The 22048-nt window shown below is 42.9% G+C and overlaps 1 protein-coding gene and 1 pseudogene across 2 annotated transcripts in view; one reads left to right on the top strand and one right to left on the bottom strand.

Annotated features, from left to right (window-relative positions):
* The window catches only part of VPS35L (VPS35 endosomal protein sorting factor like), a 141317-nt gene that overhangs the window by 114474 nt on the left and 4795 nt on the right, over positions 1-22048 (bottom strand). For both annotated transcript variants that reach the window (XM_040257169.1, XM_040257157.1), the window contains exons 2-5: positions 15805-15904; positions 9012-9179; positions 5025-5147; positions 2014-2038 (exon numbers count right to left, since the gene is read on the bottom strand). In XM_040257169.1, coding sequence (XP_040113103.1) covers positions 2014-2038; positions 5025-5147; positions 9012-9179; positions 15805-15904 — 416 coding nt within the window. The remainder of the gene's footprint in view (positions 1-2013; positions 2039-5024; positions 5148-9011; positions 9180-15804; positions 15905-22048) is intronic.
* On the top strand, positions 10327-11351 carry LOC120859248 (annotated as a pseudogene).

Below are 22048 nucleotides of genomic sequence, written 5' to 3'. Positions count from 1 at the left end.
AAAGGACAGGTTAAGTCTAGCGTGCTGCAGTTCACAGGGTGGCAAAGAGTTGGACACAACTTAGCGACTGAACAATAACAACATAAAACCTTTGCAGCCACCACCCGGATAGTATATTTTCTTGCTTCACCGCTAACTTTAGTTCCTTAAGTTTACCCACGTCGTTGCACAGAACTGCAGCTAATTCATTTTCATTGCTGCTTAGTATTTTCCATGGTGTGAAGACACCACAAATTTTTTCTTATTTTACCATCAACAGATGTTTGGGTTGTATCTTGTTTGGGGCTACTGTGAACAACACTGCTCTGAACATTTCTGTGCGTGTCTCCTGGTTCCTATATGCATGCATTTCCTCAGGGCAGTGCGGCTCAAACTTTTACAATAATCACTTAAGAATGTGTTAACACGCAGGTTCTGATTTTCAGTAGGTCCCGCAGGGCCTGTGGCTCTGCATATGTAATGAGCTCCCAGGTGATATCACTGACCACACTTCAAGAAACATGGACTTGGGCATAGTTGAAACAATGCTTTCTCTAGAAGGCTATATGTATGTATTTTAGGTTTTGTGAGCCATACAGTCTCTGCCCCAACTTCTCAACTATGACACAGGAGTACAAACACAGCCATAGACAATGTGTACACAAACTGGCATGGCTTTGTTCCAATATAATTTACAAAATTAAACCAGATTTGGGCCAGATGTGGCCTTGAGGATACAGTTTGCCACTTTCTGATCTAGGGTATACTCTAATAGTGGAACTGCTAACGAAAAAGGCTGGGCCATCTTCAATTTTAACAGATAATACAAAAGTGCTTTACACAGTGGTTGTGTCATTTTATACTCCCATCAGCATCACATGACAGTTCCTGTTGCTCTACATTCTCACCAGCTAGTGATATGGTCACTTTTTGATCCCTCCAAACTGGCAGACATGCTATGATTTACTTTTTTAATGGTTTGGGGTCAAAGTTACGCCTATAACAAAGGTGCCCCCAGTCTCTTGATTTCTAATGTGCTGTCTCAATCTGCAGAGAACACACAGAGTTGTAGCCACCATACCAGCAATTTGCAATATAGCACGCCTGTGCTCCTCTGCACCCCAGAGACATAGGAGCTAAGTCAACGGCTTCAGAATCACCCAGGAGCTTAAAAAATGGAATTCCTTGGATCCATTCTGCAAGATTACTTTGATAAGCAGAGTAGGACCCAGTGGTCTATATTTGCATGAAATATAAATATATATTTAAATATATATAATTATATGATGTATTATATATAACTTCCCTGGTGGCTCACATGGTAAAGCGTCTGTCTACAGTGCAGGAGACCTGGGTTCGAGCCCTGGGTTGGGAAGATCCCCTGGAGAAGGAAATGGCAATCCACTCCAGTAATGTTGCCTGGAAAATCCCATGGACAGAGGAGCCTGGTACACTACAGTCTATGGGGTCACAAAGAGTCGGACACGACTGAGCAACTTCACTCACTCATATATTTATATATATATAAATATATATTTATCCCCAGATGACCCTGCTGCAAAGCTAGTATGAGATGCTCTGGTCCAGACAATGTCTCCTGGCAGAATAAATTGAGAACTGCTGTGTTCAGGGACCAGTGGCTGGTAAAACTGAATGTGTGATTCCCCTTATTGGCGGATCTGTGTTTTCAAAAGGGATAAAGATGTAAAACAAAGGAAAGAATCTCTAAAAAGGAGAATTCCAACCATTCCCCAGCCAGTGAGGAGGCATACAAGAGGGGTGACTACCGCCCTGTAACCCCAAAATCAAGGTTTCTGTTTTACTCCTAGTAGTAGCCTCTTTGGTCTTTTTTTGTTTCATTCATCATCTAAGTATGTATTTCAATTCTACTAAGTCTATATATAACCTAGGAAATATTAGCTTCAACTGAATTAAACATCAGGATTGGATACTACAAACTTTTCTCTTTGGAAAGCTATTTTAAAGGTAATGGGAGAATTCTCCACCAAAACAGTAACAACAACAAAAACTCACCTTTTTCAGATCCCATAAAAAGATTCTGCAGAGGCAAAAAAAAAACAACAATTATTAATATTTTTTAAAACTTACTGGATTCTATATCAAAAACTTATAAATTATTATCCAAGTAGCAATAAGACCACATGAGCCATTATTTTGTGGTAAAGCCATTTACTTATCCAAATGAAAAACAGAAATATTTATTCAAAGGAAGAAAATACAGCTCACTAGAAACTACTAGAGATTCCCATTTCTAGTCAATTCAAGACTCTCAAAGCGAGACAAGAAGGAGCAAGATTTTGAGAACGATGGTGGCATGTGAGAGCCTCTAGCACACTCTAATAATCAAGGTTTCATAACCTTGGCAATACTGATGCTAAGGGGTGGAAAACTGTTGTGTGTGGGGGGGTGCTGTCCTGTGCACTGCAGGATGTTTAGCATGATCTGTTTTCTCCACATTAGATACCAGCAGCACTCCCATGGCTGTTGTTAGGGGTCAAACTCCGGCCATGACAGGCTCAGCAAGGTATATTCGGCACAGGACCTAAGTCATGTCTTCCTAACAGAGCATCCCTTGACCAAATTAGGAAAACTCCCCATACACACCAACCAAAAGAGACAGGATATGCGCTCATCCTGCCTGGCCAATCATGAAACGCCAGCTACCCCTGTAATTGAGACAAAGAATTGCCTGTATATACGCAGCCATACTCCTTTGTTCGGGGCTCTTGTCGGATTCCACTGTGTGGGATGAGACTTGGGCCCTAGCGCACTAGAAATAAAACTCCCTTCCTGCCTTTGCATTACTGTGGTGGACTTGTTCTCTCGGTCAGTACGGAGATACGGGCTCGATGTTTAACACTGTGACAACCAAAATGTCTCCAGACATTGCCACATGTCACCTGGGGAGTAAAATCACTCCTGGTTGAGAATCACGGCTCTATATTAACTCAATGCAATCAGAAAACGTAAGAAAAAATTTAAATAGACCAGCAATTCTGCCACCATTCTTTTTAACAAGTACAGACTCTGGAAGAAGGGACTTGAACCTTCCTAGCTGCTGCTGAGCTCACCCCTTCCTCCCTACTCACAGACCCAATTTCTGATTGATGCACTGTGAACAGCCCATGATGACCTTCCAGACAAATGTAACTGGACGTGTTGAGTGAACTCCAGGAAGTGTTCTTGAATGTGAGACGGTGCATCCCACTTCTCCCCTTCCACTGGCTAACAACTTGGACATGAGGTGACACTAAACAAGACAGAGAGCAGCAAGACAGAAAGAGTCAGGGCCCTGAGAACTTCAGAGGTGCCACACAGCCCTGGACCACCAGCCTCCAGGCATCTTTCCAGTCTGGAGAGAGATGAAGCCTTAGGGAAGGCTTCAGTTACAAGCTAGCCCTCAAGTACATAAGCATTAACCTGCTTAACCCAGTTGAGCAACTTGCAGAGTACAGGGTAAGCCCTGGTCATGAGCCAACAACTTGACCTAGTGGACTCCATCTAAACAAACAGTGAACTTCTAGCCCTGGCAGAAAATCCACCAGTGGGACTCTCTGAACAACAGTAAGAAGTTAACCTTCAGGATGGCCCTCTCCTCCCCTCATAACTCTCCACTCCCCCAGAGATGGGACTGTGTGACTCCAATTCTTTTTCTGAACTGTGCCTGATACCTGATTCTTAACACATTTTTTGAGCAACCAATCAACATGTTTTATCCTAACTAACACTGACATACCAACTGAAAAAGAAACTAGGCAACATAATTGTGATACTGTGATTTATAATAAGAAATACATGCTTAGTCTTTGTCTAGATACCAGGCACAAAACTCCTAATCCTTGGAATTTCCTAGATGAGAACAATCCAGGAGTCTTTTGTTACGTTAACGAGGTGGATTTTTTTGCAGCACTAAAGGATGAGGGGTGTTTGTCAGGGGAAGCAACCTTTCAGTCCCACCTCCCTGATTTCCCAAGAGGAGACAGGGACTAGGGGCAATTACCAGTGGCCAACAACTTAACGAATCCTCCTATGTAATGAAGCCTCCATAGAAACCCAGGAAGATGGGATTCAGAGAGCTTCCAGGTTGGTGAACCAGAACACATCCATATGCTGCCATGCTGCACACCAAACTCCATGTGAACAGATGCTCCTTTGTTCAGAACCTCACTCTAGGTATCTCCTCGTCTCGTTATTGGTTCATATCCTTTAATATTCTTAGTAATAAACCAGTAATCAGGTGAGTCAACTGATTTCTCAGTTCTGTGAGCCATTCTAACAAATTATTGTGTGCTTAGCCATTGTGTCTGGGTCTTTGCGACCCTTTGGATGGCAGCCCACCAGGCTCTTCTTGTCCAGGGGATTTTTCAGGCAAGAATATAAGAATGGGTTGGCATTTCCCTCCTCCAGGGGATCTTCCTAACCAAGGGATCAAACCCACCACTCCTGTATCTTCTGCACTGCGGGTAGATTCTTTACCCACTGAGCCATCAGGGAAGCCCAAAGTGTTAGTTGCTCGGTTGTGTCCAGCTCTTTGCAACTCCAGGGACTTTAGCCCAACCAGGCTCCTCTGTCCATGGAATTCTCCAGGCAAGAAAACTGGAGTGGGTTGCCATTCTCTTCTCCAGGGGATCTTCCCAACCAAGGGATTGAACCTGAGTCTCCTGGACTGCAGGCAGATTCTTTACCATCTGAGTCACTAGGGAATTAATAATAAGTGAACCCAAAGAGGTGGTCATGGGAACCTCTGACTTATAGATAGTTGGTCAGAAGCAGAGTAACAACATGGACTCTTGACTGGCATCTGATGTGGGGCTGAGCCCTTAACCTGTGGGATCTGATGCTTTCTCCAGTATCACAATTGAATTGATTTACAGGACACCGAGCTGTGTTGAAGAATTTCTGGCGGGGTCGGGGGCAGTGGGCAGGAACCTATATGCTGGAATCAGGCGCAGGATCATAATAACAGAAAGAAATGAGTACTACATCTGAGGCAGACACTGGAAGAAAAGTGTACTGGTACTTACAATAGAGAGCTTTTCCGTGGTAGTGTACCGAGCAAGGATTTCTCCTCGTTTGCTGGCCCAAGGCTCAAAATCTGATCCTACAGTGGAGTTATCATCCCTGTCACGTTTCTTTCTGGAGTTGTCCTAAGGAAAGGCAAGACAATCTCTTCAGCAGCAATCGTTTTAAAAAGTATAAGTAACCATGGTGATAAGGGTTGATAACAGTATTGGATAACTGAAATTTGCTAAGACAGTAGAACTTAAATGTTCTCATAAAAAAAAAAGGGTAAATATGTGAGGTGATAGACAAGTTAACTCAATGTATGGAATATTTTCACATGTATATGTGTATCAAACCATCACATTGGACATTTTAAATACATTTCAATTTTATTTGTCAACTATACCTCAACAAGGTTTAAAAAAAAAAAGGTATGAACAGAAGGCAGATAGTCCTTTACTGTAGAATATAATAATCCTTACAAGGAGGAAAGAAAGTGAAAGTGAAGTTGCTCAGTGGTGTCCAGCTCTTTGCGACCCCATGGACTGTGGCCTACCAGGCTCCTCCATCCATGGAATTTTCCAGGCAAGAGTACCAGAGTGGGCTGCCATTTCCTTCTCCAGGGGATCTTCCCAACCCAGGGATCGAACCTGGGTCTCCCACATTGCAGGCAGATACTTTATCCTCTGAGCCTTACAAGGAGGAGACCTCCTTATTTGTGAGGAAGCCTTACAAATACCTGAGAAAAGAAGAGAAGGGAAAGGTAAAGGAGAAAAGGAAAGATATACCCATTTGAATGCAAAGTTCCAAAGAGTAGCAAGGAGAGATAAGAAAGCCTTCCTCGGTGATCAATGCAAAGAAATAGAGGAAAAGAACAGAATGGGAAAGACTACAGATCTCTTCAAGAAAATTAGAGATACCAAGGGAATATTTCATGCAAAGATGGGCATAATAAAGGACAGAAATGGTATGGACCTAACAGAAGCAGAAGATATTAAGAAGAGGTGGCAAAAGTACACAGAAGAACTAGACAAAACAGATCTTCATGACCCAGATAATCACAACAGTGTGATCACCCACCTAGAGCCAGACATCCTAGGATGCAAAGGCAAGTGGGCCTTAGGAAGCATCACAATGAACAAAGCTAGTGGAGGTGATAAAATTCCAGTTAAGCTATTTCAAATCCTAAAAGATGATGCTGTGAAAGTGCTACACTCAATATGCCAGCAAATTTGGAAAACTCAGAGGTGGCCACAGGACTGGAAAAGGTCAGTTTTCATTCCAATCCCTAAGAAAGGTAATGCCAAAGGATATTCAAACTACCACACAATTGCACTCATCTCAGACGCTAGCAAAGTAATGCTCAAAATTCTTCAAGTCAGGCTTCAAAAATACATGAACAGTGAATTTCCAAATGTTCAAGCTGGATTTAGAAAAGGCAGAGGAACCAGAGATCAAATTGCCAACATCCACTGGATCATCAAAAAAGCAAGAGAGTTCCAGAAAAACATCTACTTTTGCTTTATTGACTATGCCAAAGCCTTTGACTATGTGGATCACAACAAATTGTGGAAAATTCTTCAAGAGATGGGAATACCAGACCACCTGACCTGCCTCTTGAGAAATCTGTATGCAGATCAAGAAGCAATCGTTAGAACCGGACATGGAACAATAGACTGGTTCCAAATTGGGAAAGGAGTATGTCAAGGCTGTATATTGGCACCCTGCTGATGTAACTTATATGCAGAGTATATCACATGAAATGCCAGGCTGGATGAAGCACAAGCTGGAATCATGACTGCTGGGAGAAATATCAATAACCTCAGATACATAGATGACACCACCCTGATGGCAGAAAGCAAAGAAGAACTAAACAGTCTCTTGATGAAAGCGAAATAGGAGAGTCAAAAAGTTGGCTTAAAACTCAGAATTCAGAAAACTAAGATTGTGGCATCTGCTCCCATCACTTCATGGCAAATAGATGGGAAATAATGCAAAGAGTGAGACTTTATTTTGGGGGGCTCCAAAATCACTACAGATGGTGACTGCAGTAATCAAATTTTAAAAAGCTTGCTCCTTGGAAGAAAAGCTATGACCAAGCTAGAGAGCATATTAAAAAGCAGAGACATTACTTTGTCAACTAAGGTCCCTATAGTCAAAGCTATGGTTTTTCCAGTAGTCATGTATGGATATGAGAGTTGGACTATAAAGAAAGCTGAGTCCCGAAGAATTGATGCTTTTGAACTGTGGTGTTGGAGAAGACTCTTGAGAATCCCTTGGACTGCAAGCAGATCCAACCAGTCCATCCTAAAGGAAATCAGTCCTGAATATTCATTGGAAGGACTGATGCTGAAGCTGAAACTCCAATACTTTGACTACATGATGGGAAGAACTGACTCATTTGAAAAGACACTGATGCTGGGAAAGATTGAAGGCAGGAGGAGAAGGGGACCACAGAGAATGAGATGATTGGATGGCATCCCTGACTCGATAGACATGAGTTTGAGCAAGCTCCAGGAGTTGGTATAGGACAGGGAAGCCTGGCGTGCTGCAGTCCATGGGGTCACAAAGAGTCAGACACGACTGAGCAACTGAACTGAACTGATAATAGATACATCTAAAAGTTTATTATGATAAAAAGTTTCAAGCCAATTCACCACAAAAGGCCAACAAAACTATCAAAAGATGCTCAAACTCATTAAGAATGAAGGAAAGGCAAAGTAAAAGAGATTGTTTTTCAACAATCAGAATGGCAAGATTTAGGACTTTGCAGGTGGTCCAGGGGTCGTCCAGGGGTTAGGACTCCACATTTCCATGGCAGAAAGTGCAGGTTTGACCCCTGGTCAGGGAGGTTCCACATGCCACGAGGTGTGGCCAAAGATTTAAAAAATAGGTTTTCAATGACTCATAATTATCCTAGTTGGCAAGGATGCAGGGGACAGGCACTCCAAAATACTGCTATGCTAATGAAAGTGTAAACTGGTAAGCCTTTTCTGGAGAACAATCTGGCAGTAGCCATCAAAATCTTACACACACATTGCCTTAACCCAGTAACGAACTCCTAACAAGTTACCCTATAGAAACCCTTGTGCGTGGGCACCCAGATCTATGTATGTTCAAGGACCAATGCACCACTGCCTATACCACCAAACACCATATGCACAGTTTATGTGTCCACCATGGCAAATTACAGCATGTCCTGTTCCTTATGATACAAGGCAGGATTCAAAATAAGAAAGTTATTCTATAAGTACTAATATAGAAAGCTCTCCAAGACGTATGGTCAAGTTAAAAAAACTGTATATATGTTAAAAAAGAAAAAGAAAGTAAACAGATGTATGCAATGCCAGCAAAGAATGATGGTAAAGTCAGGCCAGGACTTGAATTCTAGCTTGGATGTGACTTAACTTATTTGTTCCTCTGTGTGGTCCTCTTTAAATGAGGCTTATAATATCTCTTGCACAAAGCAGCACGGGAACTAGGAATTTACTGTAAAACTCCGGCCATGCTGTTAGCCAATACTGTTATTACTATTGTTGCTATTATTTATATATGAGTATGTATGTAAATGCTCAGAAACTACTGTCATAAATATCTATGAAAATACAAACAAAAAGTTAAATGATATGCATTTACACTGGTAATACTGCTCACCTCCAGAGTGGAGAATAGAGTGAGGATAGGTTGACTTCACTGATAAGATTTGATTTTTTAAATGAAAAATTAGCAAATTACTTATGTAATTAATTACATAAAATCCAAAGAACATAAAAAGAGTGAAATAAAAAATTAGCGAATTACTTATGTAATTAATTACATAAAATCCAAAGAACATAAAAAGAGTGAAATAAAAAATTTTTTAATGCTTAAAAGAAAGCAACTGCAGTAGTTTCCAGGATCTACTCCGGCCTCTCAGCAGCAGTGCCATCAGACTCTGCTGCGCATTATTTGTTCAATGAAAACCCCCATCCTGGCACCCAGAGGACCGATCCAGCTGACAGCGTTACCATGGCAGCCGCCAGGGTTGCAGGGTCAGCAGAGGCTGCGAACATGGAGAGGGGGTCGGTCCCATCCAGGACGCTGCTCAGCGGGTCCACCACAGAGCTGGAGGATGAAGAGGATGTGGAAGAAGTGCTTCCCTTCCGGCTCACTTTCTTTGTCTTTGACTCTGTGACCTGTGGGGGAAAATTGTGGAGGTAAAATGGAAGTCTCCTATGACTTCTCCCAATGAGACACTCAAATGGATTTTCCCTTGTTTCATTATGGACTGACCATTCCTTTGCAGCAGGGACCCTTATTTTTCGTGAAAAGCTTACATGACTCAGAATCCCAGCTGTTGAGGAAGAGAAGCTGAGAAGCTAGGATTAGGAAGCGAGAGACGGGGCCTCTGTGGGTTAGGAGGTGATGATGTAACTGATTTTTCATGGGGCCTTCTTACTCAAAGTGTGGTCTCTGGACAAGCAGCATCCATTGCACCTGGTGGCTTATAAGTATGTAGACTCCCAAGCCCCACCCCAGACCCACTGCATCACCATTTACATTTACATTTGCAGCCATGGTCCCGGTAGGGTAATGAACCAGAATAGGAGAGAGCCCAGTGTCAGGGCCTTTGCACGGCCATCTCCTCATCACAACACAGTGAGTGCCCAGCTCCTCCCTTTTAGGAGAATGTGTATGTGCTGAAGGACATAGTTTTGCTCCACCGGCCTCCATCCCTTCCCAACTTCAGAGGACCGCCCAGGGTCTGAGCCAAGAAGATCCAACCAGAGTTTGTCTGCTGAAAATTAAGTCAGCATTAAGGAGGGCTAGTTAGGTTCCACTCCTTTTCAAAAGGAAGCTATGAAAACCCAGAACCAATCTTCAGAAAGACAGAACAGGATGCAATGAGAATTTGACTGGCCTCTATCCCTGGTTCCTGAAAAGGAGATTCCTTGTTCTTGGAGCACCATTCATTCATGAGCCTCTCGATCACAGCTGAGTTTATGCTAATGAGAAGATGCTACATGGGGGCATGAGAAAGACCAAACATGTGATTAGAGGGTCAAGACTTTCAGCCAGGTGATAAGAGCCTCACTTCAGTGGAGGCTGGGGGAAGCTGGGGATAAAGTTCGATCATGTGGCCAAGGAATCAGCCAATCATGCCTATGTAAACAAAACCCCAGCAGAAAGTTTGGACACCAAAGCTCAGTGGAGCTTCCCAGTCAAACAGATCATGTGCTGGGAGGTGATGGACCCTGACTCCACAGGCAGAAGGCACGGAAGCTCTGTGTTTGGGACCCTGCCAGACCTTGCCCTATATTTGGCTGGTCCTCACGTGCATCTTTTATAACAAAACTGTAAGCCTAAGTACTGCACTTGCCCCAGTTCTGTGTGATGTTCTAGAAAATTATCAAACCTGAGGGACACGGGGCTCACGGAGCTGAATCTCCAATGGGCATCCAGTCTGACTCTAGGTTGGAGTTGGAATTGTGGAGATGAGGAAGGAAACCTCACCCCCCAACCCCCAGACGGAGGCTGGGGAGGCTGGCCTCACTTGGGTACAGGACAGAAGTATCCTAGTGGCTTCCGATTCCGGCACTGTTGAACTGGAGGAGCTGGATGAGAAGGAGACACTTACTGTCAGGAAGTTCTGCAAGTGTGAGTGCGATGACACTGTGTCTACAGGCAGTGACCTGAGTTCTAGCACACAGCAGAAAAGTCTGCGGTAGAAAAGACTTCTGCATCAAGGTTTTGAATTCATTCCAAGCTCACTCTGGGCAGGTCACCTGCGCTGCTGCCTCTCCCCACAAGGATTCTTCCAGGTGGTGAGGACAATGGAATTTTACTGCAGGATACCAGCTGTCTCAAGCCAGCATCACAGAAGGACTGCAGTGCCTCCGGCTACCTTCCTACCTCGCTGGCTGGGCCCCCTCAGCAGAAAGAAGTTGTCTTCCGTGCTGAGAATGGGACTGTCTCCCATGTGGACACCAAGAGTGTGAGCTGTGCCCTCAGCTAGCTGTGCACTCCCAGGGTGTCACTGGGCTGGTATTCTCCCCACTTAGCCTTTGTCAGTGAGCACTGCTCACTCGCTGTGGACTGAGGCCTTGCCAGAGTGTTTAGAAGACAAATCCACAAAGATTTTGTGAGAGATGCTACTTGGTCCCCACTCAATCACAGTGAGCTGAGACCATCAGGTCATCCACCATCTCACACCCATAGAACCTCTCCCAGAGCCTGGAGTGTTGCTGAGCAGACTGGATTTCAGACAAAAAGCAAATCCCCCAGAAGTATCCACTCTCTTTGCCCCTGCCCTCTCAGTTGTGAGGAGTCATATACAATATGTGAGTTTATCCGATCTGTGCAGTTAATAGGCAGTGTCTCTCGGCCTGCGGGAGGCCAGATTCTGGAGTCCTGAACTCATGGAAGGAAACCTTCCTTGAACATGGATATGTATGTGTCTGAGTGTGTGTGTGTGGATACATAATTCTTATTGGTGGGGGGAATAAAAAATCCTTCCTATAGAGACTTCCCTGGTGGTCCAGTGGCAAGGTCTCTATGCTTCCAATGCAAGGGGCCTGGGGTTCGATCCCTAGTCAGGGAACTAGATTCCACATGCTGCAACCAAAGATAAAAGATCCCATATGCCGAAACTAAGACCCAGTACAGCTAACTAAATAAGTAAATTTAAAAAAATAAAATCTATATCCCTCAAAAGTTAACAAAAGGTTTTTATGCTTCCCATGCAGCTTTGCCTGAGGAACTGGCCACGTCTGGATGAGGAATAAGATGTGGCATCCCTAGATTATTAGAAGCAGCTCACAGAGACAGCAGCAACTTTATTTTTTTTTTTTTTTAATAGAGCCTAATCCGCCTTTATCGTGGGTAGTGCTTCCATTCACACTGAGCTCTAGCTTGAGGAAGAGCCAGGACACTCACCACAGTTTTGTGTCTTCTTGTTATTAAATTCAACCAGAAGTCCAGTTTCCAGCTGAATAAGAAGTCTGGCCAGTACTAATGTAATGCCCCCACCTCGCCCCACCCCCACAGAGCTGTGCATATGAGGATGAGTGTATTTCTGTCATAGATGCCACAGAAGACTTTTGGGATGGAGAGCTTAAAGGCATTTCAGTTAAAAGCTGAAACAGACTTGCTCAGGAATGTCTGCCACGGTCCCACCTGAAAACAGCCTGGAGCCTCTGGTCCATTTTTGCCTCTGGGTCCCTGTCTTTGGATATAGGAAGCCTGAATGCTGTTTGGGGGCACTCTGAAGATTTTAAACACAGCCTCAGAGACACAACTGGAAGTACTGGTCAGGGAAATGAAAAGTTGACTCATTAAAAAAAAAGGGAGGTCTCTAGAAACCATGGATTTGGAGCCAGCTGACCAGAAGTATGGGTGGCCTAGGGACCCCCAGATTTGCTGCTGGAGTCTGAAGCTGGGTTGAAGGCCCTGCCCTAAACTTGTGGTCTGACACTAACTGCAGGGAGTCGGGTGAAGTGCCTCCACTGGGCATGTTTACTGTTCCTGCCTGCCTGGCATCCATTCCTCCATCTCCCAGGCTCAACAGTCCCGATCTTTTTTGGGAATGAAAGTAGCCCTACCTGACTCAGCTTTTACAGGCCTGGTGAAGTGGACTCTGCTCCCAGTTCCCATGGTGGGCATGAGCCCCAACCCAACCAATCAGCATATTCTACACCCCAGTCAACAGGGTTGATTCGGGGAAGGACATGTAACCCAACTGAGCACACGGAAACTGCAGAGAAGAGACTCTCCTTGCTGCTGGGTTTGAGCTCCTGAGGTTGGAACCAACTCACTGGTGGGTCAGCCGCAGCCACAAAAGCCCATGGGGATTTGAGGGCCCTGTGAGGTTGAAGCTCAGTCTTGTGATTGCCTGCTTTATGGAATCACCTCTACGTTTTCAGGTTCTCTGTCATTCAGAAACTTCATGTCCTCAGGATCCACTGGCATCTGTCAACCTCATCCCACCCAAGATGACAAACACACAGCATCTATTACTTGCTAATAAAAAAAGTGCTAACCCAAGAGGGACCATCTATATCTCTTGCCTGCTTTTTGTTTTGTTTTTAAAATAAACTCACAGATAGACTAAGATGCTATTTAGGACAGCACTCCATATTCGTAATTAGTGTTTATGCCAAGTCACTTCAGTCATGTCCCACTCTTTGTGACACTATGGACTGTGGCCTGCCAGGGCATTCTCCAGGCAAGAATACTGGAGCAGACTGCCATGCCCACTTCCACAGAGCTCAAGACCCAGGGTTTGACCCACACTTCTAACGTCTCCTGCACTGGCAGGCAGATTCTTTACCACTAGCGTCACCTGGGAAGTCTTTATATAATGAATTAATTCAAGTATTACACCAAACTTAAATGCCAAGTACTGCAAGGAAGAACTGAAACTCAGCACTGTAAAATCTCTTAAAATTTTTCACCTTTGAGGCTTGGCCTCATAAACCAAAAGTTGTTTCTCTTCATGTTCATGCTTAAATGAAACCACCTCATTTTCTCAAACACCTAATTATCGTGTAGTCCTCAGATTCTGAAGCTCCCCATTTTTGCTTACCTGATTTATGTTTCTGCTTTCTTTTATCCTTCCACTTTCACGCAAAAACCTTTGAGGCTCATGCCATTCTCCAATACTGTTCTCCATCATTTTTATGCAGCAGTTATCAATTTATTGTGTATCAGTTCCAAATCCACCCTTTGCTGTATGTTATGATACTAGAACTAGACCTTATAAACACTCCTACTTGCCAGCTAGCACAGTGTTAGATTTTGTGAATAGAGGGCACTCAAAGGCAACAGCAGCAGGAAGATATTCTCATCAGGGTTCCAGTCCTCCATTTTAAAATTCAGTATAGAAGCCCAGTGGTCCTCAAAGACCAGTTCCAGCTGTACCCTCGGGCCATGCTCTTCCCATCTGACAGCTCTATCAAGTTTCTTTGCCATAGGCAACCTGTGTGTTCCTGTGACAGCCATACCCTCTTCAACAATGCTGAATTTCCGCCTGGGGTTGGGGAGAGGCTCTATCATAAGTCCTTAAAGTTCCTTCACTAGCCACTGTTCCTCAACCTGGAGTTGATATCTGCATCTTTGTACCTGGTACTTTTGGACCTCTTAGAGCAAGGTTGGCACTGTTATAAGGCCCAAAAGCAAATATTTTAGGCTTTGTGGGCCGAACAGTTTTGTCCCAATTCAACTCTGCATGAAAAGAGGTAATATATAATGGAATGAGTATGGCTGTGTTCCAATAAAACTTCATTTACAAAACTGGGCTACCAGCCATAATAATGCCAACTCCTGCTTTAGCCCTGTTTCATCCTTTATAGTAATAAACTACCTTTTACTAATTAACAATTCCTTAAATTTCCCTGTTCAAAAATCTATCGTTTCTGTCGCCTGACTTGGCCCCTGACTGACTGATCTGCCTTGCCAGTCACATGTGGTTATTTCCTCTACTACCCGCCTTATTTTTGCTCTGGACATTTATCTAACTTTCCATGTTCTATCCTACTCTTTGCAACTCTTTGCAAAAAGAAGCCTCAGTTAAATGTCCATATGACAAATTCACATTTTCAACCCCAAAACTGTACCCTATCAGAATCTTAACAACAATATAATATTCTGATCACAATTTCCTTTGCTTCCAGCTCTCACACTCTCACTCTGACCAAATCTGTTCTCTGAGCTCAGAGACTTCTCTGCTTCTTCCACCAGGCAGCTAGTGCATCTAAGAATATCTCACAACCATAAAGATCCAATGGTCTCCAATTTCAGCAGGCATCTGTATGCCACTTAACATTCCTTTTACAAGCCCTTGGTCTGCTCTCTTTCCCATTTCCCTTAGAATATAAAGCCTAACCATATTCCTTGCCTCAAAACCCCTACTGCCACCCCAGCTTCATTTAGTGAAATAAATTAACAACTTACCCCTAGAAAACTAAGACCAGGAGGAATCAAAACTTTTACCACTTTCTGACCTCTCCCATAAACCTGCCTGAAAGAAATTAAGACATACATCTACAGAAAAACTTATACATGAATGTTTACAGCAGCATTATTCATAATAACAAAAAATTATAAAGAGGAACTTCCCTGGTAGTACAGTGGATGAGAATCTGCCTGCCAATGCAGGGGACGTGGGTTCAATCCCAGCTCTGGGAAGATTCCACATGCTGCAGAGCACCAAAGCCTGTGGACCAAAAGTACTGAGCCCATGTGCTGCAACTTCTGCAGCCAACATGCTGTAACTACTGAAGCCTGCGCACCCAGAGCCTGTGCCCCACAAGAAGAGAAACCACTGCAGTAAGAAGCCCATGCACCAAAACTAGAGTGCAGCCCCCACTCACCACAACTAGAGGAAGCTGGCACAGAGCAACGAAGACTCAGTGCAACCAAAAATTAAATAAATGAACTTTTTTTTAAAAAGCAAAAAGTACTAATAGTCAAAAACGTCAGTTACTGGGTGATGGGATAAACAAAATATGGTACAGCCTTACAATGGAGCTAACAGTAATTAGAGTGACCTCAATACCTCAAACAGGCAAGTTAAAAAGTATTTTCTTTACACCTCCAAATGAGGAACAAAGGCATCCCACACTCGTGACCACCTCACTTAATATGACGAAGGGAATCAAAATGATGGTGGGTGAAACCATCACAAAAAATGGGACAGAGAACAAACTGGTAGATTTAAAAATCCAAAATCAGCTACCACTGACAAAATGAGAAAGAACCAGGAACACTGTCTATAATGTTATGGAATAGGAATGTCATAGAGGGACCCTTGACAAAACTTACAGTTATCGGTTTCAGCGGGTGATAGTCCCCAAACTCCAGCGGTACAGCCTCCAATCGGCATGACGCAAACTCAGCCTTGTAGTTCCTATTCCTGGAATGCCTGGTAAACAGCAAAACCCAGAAACCAATTTAGTTGGAGATGCATACACATTAAAAACTTTTTGCTAAAAAAAAAAAAAAAAAGGAATTGTTTTTGATGAGACAATTGACAGTGGAACAGTATTTCTACCAAGACCAGTAAATAATGGTAAATTTTTTTTTTAATTTTTTAATGGTTTGAAGGTATAAAGAGCTGCCAAGGCAAACAAAACCTGTGAGGCCAGACACCAGAACAAAGGGAAGTTCAGTGAGGTGAAGCCAACTTCTTGCTGGCTATCTCTGGCCGGGCACCATTGATTCTTGACATGGGACAAGAGGCTGAAGCCAGGCAGAGGGTGGCTGCTAGGAAGCAGAGTAGCCAAAAGAGCTTTAAGGAAAACTCACAAGGCTGGAGAGAGAAACTAGGGTTCAGGGCTATGGAGAAGGCCAGGACTCGACGGAAGAGCTTCTGAAGAAAAGGGAAGGCTGAGAAGTGAGAGATTTGGTCCTGGTTTCCCTTCAAAGTAGTCACCAATTAAGCTGTTATAGAGCAAGAGGAAGAAGCCAAATAGATGAAGAGAAGACAGTTTCATCAGTCTGGTGGAGAACTAACAAGTGAAGAGATTCGTGAAAAGAAAAATAAAGAGGAGAGATTATTCACATTGAGGCACGGAAAGGAGAAAAGCACAGAAGAGTGGAAAAGACAAAAAGGACACGAAGAAACGCCTAACACACATATCTGAATCTTGAAGAAGAGAGAAAGAACAGGCGGAAGCAGCAATTGAAGAGATAATAGCTAAAAAATTTCCCAAACTAAAGAAAGACATCAATTCACAGATTCAAGAAACACTTGTGCCTCAAGCAAGACGAGTATAAAAACAAAACAAAAAACAACCATACTTAGGGCCTTCATAGTAAAATGGCTAAAAACTAAAATGAGAATTTCTTAAGAGAAATAAAGATTTGTTACCAAAGGACAACACTAAAATTATTATCTCTGCATAAAATGAGATCCAGAAGACAAAGGAATACTGGAGTATTAGAGTACTGAAAGAGAATAATTGCTAACCAAGAATTTTAGACCTAGTTAAACTATCCTGCAAACATTATAGCAAAACAGTTTCCAGTCAAAGAAAAGGGAGAACAGCAGCAGTAGCAGAACCACACGTTAAATTTTTTTAAATGCTGAAAGTAGAAGGAAAATAATCTCAGCTGAAAGCAAAAAATATGCATGTATATATGTATTTCCGGAGAAGGCAATGGCACCCCACTCTTGCCTGGCAAATCCCATGGACAGAGGAGCCTGCTAGGCTGCAGTCCATGGGGTCGCAAAGAGTAGGACACGACTGAGCGACTTCACTTTCACTTTTCACTTTGATGCACTGAAGAAGGAAATGGCAACCCACTCCAGTGTTCTTGCCTGGAGAATCCCAGGGACAGGGGAGCTGGTGGGCTGCTGTCTATGGGTTCACACAGAGTCGGACACGACTGAAGTGACTTAGCAACAATACGTATTTCAGTTCAGTTCAGTCACTGAGTCATGTCTGACTCTCTGTGACCCCATGGACTGCATCCATAAGTGACTACTGGAAAAACCATAGCTTTGACTAGATAGACCTTTGTTGGCAAAGTAATATCTCTGCTTTTTAATATGCTGTCTAGGTTGGTCATAGCTTTTCTTCCAAGGAGCACACATCTTTTAATTTCATAGCTGCAATCACCATCTGCAGTGATTTTGCAGGCCAAGAAAATAAAGTCCGTCACTGTTTCCATTGTTTCCCATTTATTTGCCATGAAGTGATGGGACTCAATGCCATTATCTTAGTTTACTGAATGTTGAGTTTTAAGCCAGCTTTTTCTCTCTCCTCTTTCACCTTCAAGAAGCTCTTTAGTTTCTCTTCTCTTTCAGCCATAAGGGTGGTATCTGCATATCTGATATACATGCATATGTGTTTATACATATATATATATAATGTATCAGTCCTGAATATTCATTGGAAGGACTGATGATGAAGCTCCAATACTTTGGCCACCTGATGCAAAGAACCGACTAATTAGAAAAGACCCTGATGCTGGGAAAGATTGAAGGCAGGAGGAGAAAGGGGACGACAGAGGATGAGATGGTTGAATGGCATCACTGACTTGATGGACATGAGTTTGGGAAAGATTGAAGGCAGGAGGAGAAAGGGGACAACAGAGGATGAGATGGTTGAATGGCATCACTGACTGGATGGACGGGAGTTGGTGATGGACAGGGAGCCCTGGCGTGCTACAGTCCATGGGGTCACAAAGAGTTGCACACGGCTGAGCAGCCGAACAACAACAACAATGCATATATGCAATATGTACAAAAGAGCACAAAAGATAAAGGTGTAGGTAAAACTAAATCAACTACAAAAAATAACTTCTTGTGGTGTTTACAATATACATAGAGTAAGACATGACAATATACACAGAGTAATGCACGACAACTAGAACATAAAAGGCAGAAGAGGTACTAGTCAAAAACTCAGAAAATTGTCACAGCACAGGAAGCTGGCCCCTTTGTTTCCTGGGCCTCCAAATGCCTTGAATTCATCCCTCCCCCCTCAAACCCACCCCCATTCACAGCTTCTTAACTTTATTAATATTTGTATGAACCCCAAATCTAGTCAGCAGTTAATTGGCTTTACTCAGTAAGCCCCACCAACCCAGAAATCTAACACAGTACCAAAGAAATGAAACCCCATGTAATTTCACTTCTATCCCTTTCCAAATAAATTTCACTTTGGGTGTAGGAAAGGAGAAAAACTAGTGAACAGTACAGACCAGCCTCTGCTTGTTTTGGTTTTTAAACGAAAACTCCTACCACAATATACTGCCTAGTTCCTTTGGGTCATATTTACTAAATATATACTGCCTTCATCTTCCAAAAATATTGCAGCTGAATTCAGTGCTGAAATAGTCTTCCAAGCTCCTTTTAATATGTCACCAACCAACTCTTGATTAATAAAACAAAGAAAACCCTGAAGAATAAATTGGAAGACTAGTCATCAATAGCCCTAATGGAGTTTTAAAAATCAAATTATAATTTTCCTCGCTTCAGATCACTCTTAACTTTATCAATAGAATTCTGAAAAGCTAATTGAATGAGTAGAAATATAATCTGACCTGAAATTTAACTGCAAATGTGTTTTTCACCTCTATAATAATTATTAGCAAATCAACAGCTGCAAAAAGCACAAAGTCAAAACAAAAAGATGATGTGATATGCAACTAAATATCTGTTCTCATTTATTACATGCTTATTAATGTTGGGGTCCACAGTAGGCCACCCCAAAATATGGCATATTGATTATTTTGAATTAAAGTTACCTAACAAAAAGCTTAAAGCTCAACATTCAGAAAACAAAGATCACGGCATCTGGTCCCATCACTTCATGGGAAATAGACGGGGAAACAGTGGAAACAGTGTCAGACTTTATTTTTGGGGGCTCCAAAATCACTGCAGATGGTGACTGCAGCCATGAAATTAAAAGATGCTTACTCCTTGAAAGAAAAGTTATGACCAACCTAGATAGCATATTCAAAAGCAGAGACATTACTTTGCTGACTAAGGTCCGTCTAGTCAAGGCTATGGTTTTACCTGTGGTCATGTATCGATGTGAGAGTTGGACTGTGAAGAAGGCTGAGCACTGAAGAACTGAGGCTTTTGAAGTGTGGTGTTGGAGAAGACTCTTGAGAGTCCCTTGGACTGCAAGGAGGTCCAACCAGTCCATTCTGAAGGAGATCAACCCTGAGATTTCTTTGGAAGGAATGATGCTAAAGCTGAAACTCCAGTACTTTGGCCACCTCATGAGATGAGTTGACTCATTGGAAAAGACTCTGATGCTGGGAGGGATTGGGGGCAGGAGGAGAAGGGGACGACAGAGGATGAGATGGCTGGATGGCATCACGGACTCGATGGACGTGACTCTGAGTGAACTCCGGGAGATGGTGATGAACAGGCAGGCCTGGCGTGCTGCAATTCATGGGGTCGCAAAGAGTTGGACACGACTGAGCGACTGAACTGAACTGAACTGAAGAAAAAGCTGATATAAAAAGGGACACTTTGACCCTCCTCTCTGTCTTCCTGAAAACAGGAAATAAGTCTCCCATGTGAGAAGTGCTCTCCCTGAATCTGAAGGTACAAGGACACCCTTGTCATCAGAGACAGGAAATTCAGGGCCAAGAAGTGTATAAAAATGAACCTCATTATCTCTTTACTACCACAAGTCTGCTGTTTAGATTCTTCACTAATTAAGCACCAAAGCCTAACTTGGAAAGACTAGAGAACTAATCTTTCTTCCTTCCTAACTAGGAAAGACTAGAGCTCTCTTCAAGAAAATTAAAGATATCAAGGGAATATTTCATGCAAAGATGAGCACAATAAAGGAGAGAAATGCTATGGACCTAACAGAAGCAGAAGATATTACGAAGAGGTGGCAAGAATACACAGAAGAACTGTACAAAAAAGATCTTCACAACCAAGATAATCACGATGGTGTGATCACTCACCTAGATCCAGACAACCTGGAATGCGAAGTCAAGTGAGCCTTAGTCACTACAAACAAAGCTAGTGGAGGTGATGGAATTCCAGTTGAGCTACTTCAAATACTAAAAGATGCTGTGAAAGTACTGCACTCTACATGTCAGCAAACTTGGAAAACTCAGCAGTGGCCACAGGACTGGAAAAGGTTAGTTTTCATTCTAATCCCAAAGAAAGGCAATGCCAAAGAATTCTCAAACTATCACACAACTGCATTCATCTCACATGCTAGCAAAGTAATGCTCAAAATTCTCCAAGCCAGGCTTCAACAGTACATGAACCATGAACTTCCAATATTCAAGTTGGTTTTAGAAAAGGCAGAGGAACCAGAGATCAAATTGCCAACATCTGCTGGATCATCGAAAAAGGAAGACAGTTTCAGAAAAACATCTACTTCTGCTTTACTGATGATGCCAAAGCCTTTGACTGTGTGGATCACAACAAACTGTGGAAAATTCTTCAAGAGATGGGAATAACAGACCACCTGACCTGCCTCCTGAGAAATCTATATTCAGTTCAAGAAGCAACAGTTAGAATTGGACATGAAACAACAGACTGGTTCCAAATCGAGAAAGGAGTACATCAAGGCTGTATATTGTTACCCTACTTATTTAACTTCTATGCAGTGTACATCATGTGAAATGCTGGGCTGGTGGAAGTACAAGCTGGAGTCAAGATTGCCAGGAGAAATATCAATAACCTCAGATGCGCAGATGACATCAACCTCATGGCAGAAGTGAAAAAGAACTAAAGAGCCTCTTGATGAAAGTCAAAGAGGAGAGTGAAAAAGTTGGCTTAAAACTCAATATTCAATAAACTAAGATCGTGACATCTGGTCCCATCACTTCATGGCAAACAGATGGGGAAACAATGGAAACAGTGACAGACTTTATTTTCCTGGGCTCCAAAATTACTGAAGATGGTGACTGCAGCCATGAAATTAAAAGACACCTGCTCCTTGGAAGAAAAGCTGTGACCAACCTAGACAGCATATTAAAAAGCAGAGACATTACTTTGCCAACAAAGGTCCATCTAGTCAAGGCTATGGTTTTTCCAGTAGTCATGTATACAAATGAGAGTTGGACTATAAAGAAAGCTGAGTGCTGAAGAATTAATGCTTCTGAACTGTGGTGTTGGAGAAGACCCGTGAGAGTCTCTTGGAATGCAAGGAGATCCAACCAGTGAATCCTAAAGGAAATCAGTACTGAGTATTCATTGGAAGGACTGATGCTGAAGCTTAAAAGTCCAGTATTTTGGCCACCTGATGAGAAGAACAAACTCATTGGAAAAGACCCTGATGCTGGTAAAGACTGAAGGCGGGAAGAGAAGGGGACAACAGAGGATGAGGATGGTTGGATGGCATCACCAACATGACAGAAATGTGTTTGAGAAGGCTCCAGGAGTTGGTGATGGACAGGGATGCCTGGCGTGCTGCAGTCCATGGGGTCACAGAGTCTGACAAGACTGAATGACTGAACTGAACTGAACTGACTGAAAGCCTAACTTTCTTTGTTCTGTCAATTCCTCACAAGTTTATAGTTTCTCTGTCTAAAAAAGTATAAGAGGTGCCTATTGTGACCACTTCTTAGGTCTCATTTC

The sequence above is a fragment of the Oryx dammah genome, unplaced genomic scaffold (assembly GCF_014754425.2).
Source record: "Oryx dammah isolate SB20612 unplaced genomic scaffold, SCBI_Odam_1.1 HiC_scaffold_2, whole genome shotgun sequence".
Lineage (NCBI taxonomy): Eukaryota > Metazoa > Chordata > Mammalia > Artiodactyla > Bovidae > Oryx > Oryx dammah.
Note: the sequence above shows the minus strand (reverse complement) of the source record. Positions and strands in the feature narration are given on the sequence as shown.